Source organism: Alligator mississippiensis, chromosome 6 (genome assembly GCF_030867095.1).
Source record: "Alligator mississippiensis isolate rAllMis1 chromosome 6, rAllMis1, whole genome shotgun sequence".
Taxonomy (NCBI): domain Eukaryota; kingdom Metazoa; phylum Chordata; order Crocodylia; family Alligatoridae; genus Alligator; species Alligator mississippiensis.
The window spans coordinates 10,059,613-10,067,903 of NC_081829.1; the positions used below are offsets into that span (position 1 = coordinate 10,059,613).

An 8,291-nucleotide genomic window follows, 5' to 3' on the forward strand; every position below is an offset into this window, starting at 1 on the left:
CATCCTCTGTGGAACCACCCATCAGATAGTTGAAGGCTGTCATTAAATCCCCCCTTAGTTTTCTCTTTTCCAGACTAAATAGGCCCAGTTCTCTCAGCCTGTCCTCATAAGTCATGTGCCCCAGCCCCCTAACCATTTTCACTGCCCTCCAATGGACCCTCTCCAATTTGTCCTAATCCAGTAATGGGGGGCCTTAAACTGAACACAGTACTCCGGAGGTGGCCTCACCAAATAGAGGGGAACCATCACTTCCCTCGATCAGCTGGCAACACTTGTACTAATGCAGCCCAGTATGCTGTTAGCCTTCTCTGCAACAAGAGCACACTGTTGGCTTGTATTCAGCTTACTGTCCACTGTAACCCGCACTGCAAAGCTGCTGCTTAGCCAGTTGGTCCACAGCTTGTACTGGTACATGGGATTATTCTCTCTTAAGTGTAGGACTTTGCACTTGTCCTTATTGAACCTCATAGGATTTCTTTTAGTCCAATCCTCAAATTTGTCCGGCTATCTCTAAATCCTAGTCCTACCCTCCAGTGTATCTACTACTCCCCACAGCTTGGTGTCATGTGAAAACTTGCTGAGGGTGCACTCCATCCCATCTTCCAGGCCAGTGATGAAGATATTGACCAAAACCAGCTCCCAGGACCAACCCCTGGGGCACTCCACTTGATACTGGCTGCCAGCTAGACATTGAGCCATTGATTACTACTTTCTGAGCTCAACCATCAAGCCATTTTTCTATCTACCTTATCCATTCATCCAACCCATACTTCTTTAGCTTGCTTGCAAGAATCTTTTGGGAGACTGTCTCAAAAGCCTTGCTAAAGTCAAGGTATAACATGTCCACTGCTCTTCCCGCATCCACAGAGCCAGTCATTTCATCATAGAAGGCAATCAGGTTGGTCAGGCATGACTTGCCCTTGGTGAATCCATGCTGACTGTTTCCAGTCACTTTCTTCTCTAAGTGCTTAATCCTTTCCAAGACAACAAGGTCTGATGATCTCCCCATTTTTAAAGAGAAAACTTTAATTCTTGACCCCTTTCAGCGTCAAATTAATACTCACTTTGCTTTCTTTCCCAAATCCTCAACTGGCTCATGAAACTGCTCCCTGGAGTTCCTTTCCTCCAGCTCCATCTAGCTTCCACTTTATTCTTTTTCCCTAGGGAAGTCCACCAGTCCTCAGGCTGTCATCACCTGCAGCACATCTCTTTGTCTTGTCTTCTATTTGAACCACCTACCATTTTTGTTCTATAAAGAGCCCTCCATAATTAGTTTAGATAAAATTCCGATTTCTAAACAGTCCTCATTTATTCACTAGTCCACATATGAACAACTTTCCTTGCAAATCCCCACTGTAACGAAAGAGTGTGAGCAAAAGTGTATTTGCGCATATTGCTGCCATCTGTTCGGCTACTGAAAGGTTTCTGCATGTATACCATTAAGGAGTTTCTTCCAATGTCCGTCTCCTGTCTTCCCAGATTACCTCTACTCTGTTTTTAAACACTTTCCTAATTCAACACACAATATCAGCAATCAGTCACTTTGCCAGCCCAAGGAAGCCAGACTGTTTAACAATCAAGCTATACAAGAATCTAGAAGGAACATGTCAGTTGACAATACATCAAGCTTGTACATACTCCAGAAGAACTTCCCTACTACAGATCTGTCATACATACTGGACATTAACTCTAAACTGAGTATAGAAGAATTTGCATGTTTTGTGCAGCACTGATACAGCTGCCTTAGTGCAAATCCCAATGTAGACATGTTGTTGCAATGTAGAGTGTAGAGTGCACTTGTGTTAGTCCTCACCATAAAGTACCCCGGTGCAAGCCCAACACTGGCTGGTCTGTTTTGGTTTGTGTGAGTGTATCTAGACAAGTTACATTAGTGCAAAAAACCCAATCTAGTCAGGCCCATGGATGCTCAAAATTATGAACACATTTTACTCACTCATTCAGCTATAATTCTAAACAAGCAGGCATTACCTTCCTGAGATCACCTCCTGAACAGTACTCCATTGCAAGAAGAGGGACATCATTAACTAGGAAGTTCATCTCCTCAGGAACTTCACGGGCTTTTACTATGTTGGGATGGTTTAACCTAGGCACATGGAAAACATGATGAAAATCTTGACCCTGATATTTCTGTAGAAGTTCAAGAAGGCAAAAGCATCAATTAGCCATTTCAAACATGGGCACAGTAAGATTTCTCTTCCTCAAGCACTTGATGGTTAAGATATAATCTCTGACATGTAATTATCAGTACCCAAGCGTACAAAACAAAGCTCACACCCTCTAACAGCAAGCATACCAGAGATGACTAAAAGGATGGTCTAATACAGGGGTGGGTAAATTGTGGCCCACGGGCCAGACACAGCCTGCCAGGCCATTCTATCCAGCTCACGGGGCCCGTAAAAAACATAAAAAGTTAATATTTATCTGCCCCTGGCTGCCTGTCATATGGCCCTGGATGTCTTGCCAAAACTCAGTAAGCGGCCCTTTGCCCGAAATAATTGCCCACCTCTGGTCTAACAGTTAAGGGACTGGAGTTGAACTATGTGCCACAATTTCTGCCCCTGTCAAGTGGAAATAACTCTTTCCTCCAAGGCCCAGCCCCGGGATACTTCAAGGATGTTTGTGATGCACTCAGACACTCTGCTGTTCAAGTTTGTAGATTGGGAAAGCAAATGTTTACATCAGGGGCATGTGAAACACCCAACTGTTTTCCAAAACTAAAAAGAAGGAACAAAACTTGGGCACACTGAGATCATTTCCAGTTGAAGTACAGACATCCAGGTCAGAATCAATCAAGTGATTAAAAAGACTGCATAAAGTAAACTCTCTCAGTAGTTTATTTTAGCTTTACTTCTACCTGGGAAATAAAAACCTAGGAGAGAAGCTGGTTTCACACTCATGCATTCCATCTTTCCACCTCAATAGCACCTCAAACAGGTTTTCCTACCTTCTTTAACCTTTTCCCAGCTAGTTCTTTCAAAAAGCTATTAACTCTGTATCCATTTTTAATGTTTCCTCTCTCTTCCTTACCCATCTCCCCCACATACCATGTCTCTCCTTTCTATCCCTAGCTCCTTTCATTCCTTCCTCTTCTACCCCTTCTTCTTGGTGGACTTTAATCCCTCTCTCCACCTTTAGTGCTAGTCTGGCCTTCAGAAGGAAGTTATCTATAGCCTGCCTATCCACAGAAGATAAAAATTAGGGAACTTCCAAGTCCCAGCAAGAAATCCTCCCTTTTCTTTTAGCTAGGGTGGTACAAGTCCTCTGTCTCTAAAGACAGGGTCTGCCCTTGACTTTCCTGAGGACTGTGACCAGATCCTGCATTCTTGTGGGACACCACCCAGGGGAACCTCATATCCTCTGACCACTCCCTCAATTAGTCCAAGTCACCCCTGCCCTCCCTCTCAAAGAGATTCTTGTGTCAAATGTCTCTCCAAAGTCCCACAGTCCATTTCTACTTCCAGGAAGTTCACCGCAAGAAGATGGATTGTTATAAAGCAGCAACAGACTTGTTCTTTGGAAACTGCTGCTAATGTGACAAAACTGCTCCAGCACCCCAATGATTTTCTCTGTGGGCCAAATATGCAGCTTTAACCAGTTAAAATAGAAAATTTCTGGAAGCGGAGTCTGAGGCAAACCCTATCTAAACCAGAGATGATATCCTTCCCCCACCAAGCCCTCAGTTCAAGGGAGCTGCTTTAAGCACTGCATAGTCTTATGCCAAGGTCACATCTGCATGCAGCCCAAAATTCTCCTATCAAACTTCAGGCTGCCCCAACCATGCTCTCAGGGCCACCAAGAAGCATTTGCTAGGAAGGCAGGGAACAGTGTTATCTGGCCAAATTTTTGTAATTAATTCTCCCCTACCCAAAGGGAGGTAGACAATCACAGCAGCCTGGGAATCCTACGGTGCAGATCAGCTGAAGCAGAGCCTACTGCTGCGTTTCCTGCTGGAACTGCCACTATAGATTTCATAAACGTTAGGGCTGGAAGGGACCTTGTAAGATCATCAGGTCCAGCCCCCTGCCCAAGGGGCAGGAAGTCAGCTAGGATCAAAAGATCCCAGAAAGATAAACATCCAAACGTTTCACGAAAGTGTTCAGAGTAGGTGCTTGCATCACTTCTGAGAAGAGCGTGTTCCAGACCTTGGGGGCTTGGACAGTAAAGAAGTTTTGCCTTACGTTCAGCCTAAAACGGCCTTGCAGGAGTTTGTGACCGTTGGACCTTGTCATCCCTTGGGGCGCTCTGGTGAACAGGCGTTCCCCCAGTTCCTGGTGCACACCCCTGATGTACTTACAGGCGGCCACCAAGTCACCCCTGAGCCTGCGCTTCTCCACGCTGAAGTCCCATGGCTTGCAGCCTCTCTTCACAAGGCCTGTTCTCTTGCCGTCTGATCATGCACATGACTCTCCTCTGGACTCTTTCAAGCTTCTCCATGTCCTTCCTAAATTGTGGAGCCCAGAACTGGATGCAGTACTCCAGCTGCAGCCTCACCAAGGCCGAATACAGCAGGAGAAACATCCTGGCTCTTGCTTGAGATGCGTCAGTAGACGCAAGCCAGGGTTTTGTTCGCTTTGCCAACTGCAGTATCACACTGGTGGCTCATATTCATCTTGTGGTCAATCATGACCCCCAAGTCTTTCGGTCACAGTGCTAGCGAGTGTAGCACTGCTGAGCCTATAAGTGTGATGTGGTCCATCCCCTCCCCGCTGAGGTGGAGCACCCTGCATGTCTATCATGGCCGCTCTCCAAGTGCTTCTCTGGCTACAACAGGCCACTGCAGACAGGCTAATCACCCACCTCACAAGTGAAGACTGCTTATGACGCACCGGTGCCCGAGCCACACGCAGTTCCCCCTGGATGGGAAGGGTAATAGGAAGCAGAGGCAGACTTACTTTTTCATGATCTGAATTTCATGGCACCACCGGTCCTTGTTTTTCACACTGAGCTCCAGACGGCAGGATTTAATCGCCACCTTCTCACCGGACTCCTGCAACACAAGAGCTGGGGGTGACTGGGCAGGCCACCGGGAGGGAAGGGGGTCACCGCTGGGGTCTGTTTCATTTCACCCCTTTCTCTGTAGCCTTTTTCAGGACAGTGGCACAAAAGCCAAACTAATTAGCAAACCAGCTGCATGCAGCCACAACGAGCACCCCTGGGTCCAGCACCCACCCACTGGACCGCGGGGGCCCCGGGATCCGCGCCCGGGCAGTGTTTGCGCAGGAGGGGGGGCAGGGGCGGTCTCCATGGCAACAGCCCCGGGCCCCGCCCCCGGCCACACCTGGTGCTGGTAGAGGCAGACGTTGCCGAAGCCGCCCGTGCCCAGCCGCTCCCGCATGTCCCAGGGGCCGCAGCCGCCGCTCGGCTGCCCGCGCAGCGCCGCGCCCACGCCCACGGCGCCCCGCTCCATGGCGCCCCCCTGAGCCGCCGCCCGACCCCGGCCACGACCCCGACTCCGGCCAGCCGGAAGTCAGCGGCTCTCGCGAGATCTCCTCCGCGAGAGCCGCCCCGGCCCTGAGCCGAGCCCCGCCCTGCGCTTGTACGTCACAGAACCGCGTCCTCCCCCAGCGGCCCAGGGGGCGGGGCTGGCGCCGGGCGGCCTCCAGCTATCCCACCATGCACTGCGTTCAGCACAGGCAGCTGGTGGGGGGCCTCACCCAAAGGCCTTGGGGTGGGAGCTGATGCAGGCCCGGGAGCCCTCCTGCCCCAAGCACCTGGTGGTGGGTCACCTCACATCCTGCCAGCAACCAGCACTGGGGGCCAGGGGAGCAGCATCATGCCCTGACTTGGCCCCTCCCCACGCTGCCAGGGCCCCTGCGCCCTGGCTTGGTTTAAGGCACAATGGAAACCAACCACAAACTTACCACCATTTTTGTGCCAAATTTGGATCTGTGGCTGAAGGACTAGACTCTTAAACCATCCCCGAGTCCCATCAGTGAGCCACGGCTGAACGGAGAGATTGTTCCTGCCACCTTAAACAGAGGGATCCTCGAACAGAGGGATCGTTCCTGCCACCGACATACTGCCCTGCATGACAATTAACCAGACATTTTACTTGCTCGCCTCCCAAGGACAATATCAGAGCCCCCCCATTGCAACCAATCTCACGTGTCCCATGCAAGCAGCCTGCCTCACTGCTGTGGCCCCTCCAGGCTGACAAGACCAAGCACAGCAACAACTCGGTCCCAGAGGAGGGAACTGATCTCGCAGTCCGGGGTCAGATCGACGTTCAACATGCACGCAGCTCCAGCCAGCAAGATAATAGCGTGCATCAGAGGACCACAAGGGAAATGGCAACTCGATTATGTGACCGTGGGTGGACCCGGTGCTGGTCTCAGTGCAGAGATCCCAAGCAGCAGGTCACAAAGACGGAAGGAAAAACAAACGGTTGGGTGAATAAAGTCTCGTGTCGCCACTACGAGGCACCATCACACATCTTTGTTGTCAGCAACACAGCAAACCTGAGGGGCACCACAGCAGTTCACACTGAGGACTTGGCCATGACCAGTATCGAACAGACACAGCCCTCCCAGGCCAGCACATCCACCCTGGTAAGTCCCAGCCCTTTCTACTGCCGCTGGTGCTCCCCCAGGAAGTTGATATGGGCTCAGACAACTACAACCAGGAGGTTCCTGCATCCTACTATATTCAGCATCCTAGCCACCTATCCCCCTCAAGCAGTGATTCTCAACCAGGGTGCCAGGGCACCCTGAGGTGCCTTGAGATCCTTTCAAGGATGCTGTGCAATGTTAGCACTGTTAGGTGTGCAGATGTGATTCATGAGATAACTCCAGAGGTTTCAAGTAGGAATCCATAACATTAAAAGTATTCTGACTCGTTGTGGTCTTTCTGAGTTCTTTGGAATAGAAAAAAACACCAAACACTCTATTTTTCCGTTGTCAGAAACAAATGAAAACTTAGAACTGGCATTTTCTGATGTGCGTCTCAAGTCTATTAAGTGATGCTTCAAGACTAAAAAGGTTGAGAACCACTGCACTAGACAGACCAGGTACTCCAGAAGAACCAGCTCTCTACCTCCCTGTGCTAGTGTGAGGGGAGGGGAGTGGAGGCTGGGAGGGTAAAGTGGGGCTGGGGCAACAAACCCAACTAACCCCCCCAGCCCAGCACAGGGAATGCAGGGGGCTAGCAGGTTAAGCTGCAGACCAAATCCAGCTGCCTTGAGTGGAAATGGTCCCCCTGCCAACACTTCCCAACTCCAGCCTCATTCCCAACCCCCTTACAGTGCTAGCCCAGCAGCACTCAGCCAATGATTTGCCCCCAACCCCCTTGCCACCCAAGACAGACCGGGCTTATAAATGCCCCTCCAGCATCCCCCACCCCTGCATGAGCTGAAAAAGACTACATGAACCATTGCATTCAGATTACACTGTTTACTGGGGTCTGGTACTTCATTACAAACATATCAAGTGTTTTTGACAACAGACAAGAACTGAGGGATGTGCAGAATGGCAGGGTCTCTTGGTCCTTGGGTTCTGCACCACAGAGCTGCTCCCAGCACCATGCCCTGTGATGAGCTGAAGGGGGGCAGAATGGGGAGAGGGGGAGCATGAGTCAGAGCAGCAGCACAAATGTGAAGGACATTGAAGCACAATCCCTCCTGCAATGATTTTACCATCCCCATCCAGTTACCATTCTCCACCCACCCACTTAAAATTTCACCACCCACCACTTTGAACAACCAGTGGAGAGGCCCCATCTACAGTACACTTAAGTCATGACTTAGCTGATTAATCATGTCTTAAGTGGTCACCCGGCCACATGTTCAGTTACTGGCATGATTAAAAAAGAAAAGAAAAAAGCTAGGAAGTTATTCTACAAAATTTGTAGCAACTTTGCAGCTGCACCTATCATGCCATTACTTAAATGTGTAGCCAGGGGGCCCTGTGACTAAGAGCCCCGTCAGCTGAGCAAAGCTCCTAGCTGCAGGAAGCCATGTGTACCCCCATGGCTCGGAGCCCTGCCAGCTGAGGGGGCTCCTGGCTGCAAGCTTGCTTCTTGCCCATGCAGGGGGAGCCTGGGATTGGGTTCCCCCTGCACCAGCAATAAGGCATGATGGGATCTTATCCATACCACAGTCACACCTCCTGCAAATGCACATGTAGCACAGCTGGACAGGTGATTGTGCATTAGATCCCACTGCACCCTTACCTGAACCAGAAGAGCAGCCCAGAAGGACCAGGCGTTGTGCATGCTGGCCATAGTCTGCCTGTTCTCTCAGGCCCCCTGCAGCAGAAGGGCAGCAGTATACTCAG

At 50.3% G+C, this 8,291-nt stretch overlaps 1 protein-coding gene across 1 annotated transcript in view; it reads right to left on the minus strand.

Annotated features, from left to right (window-relative positions):
* Positions 1-5,445, minus strand: part of CHUK (component of inhibitor of nuclear factor kappa B kinase complex) — a 43,773-nt gene extending 38,328 nt beyond the window's left edge. Inside the window, exons 1-3 of the mRNA XM_014605008.3 lie at positions 5,300-5,445; positions 4,914-5,008; positions 1,990-2,104 (exon numbers count right to left, since the gene is read on the minus strand). Of these exons, the coding sequence (XP_014460494.2) occupies positions 1,990-2,104; positions 4,914-5,008; positions 5,300-5,428 (339 nt within the window). The 5' untranslated portion in view covers positions 5,429-5,445. The remainder of the gene's footprint in view (positions 1-1,989; positions 2,105-4,913; positions 5,009-5,299) is intronic.
* Between the last annotated feature and the right edge of the window lie 2,846 nt (positions 5,446-8,291).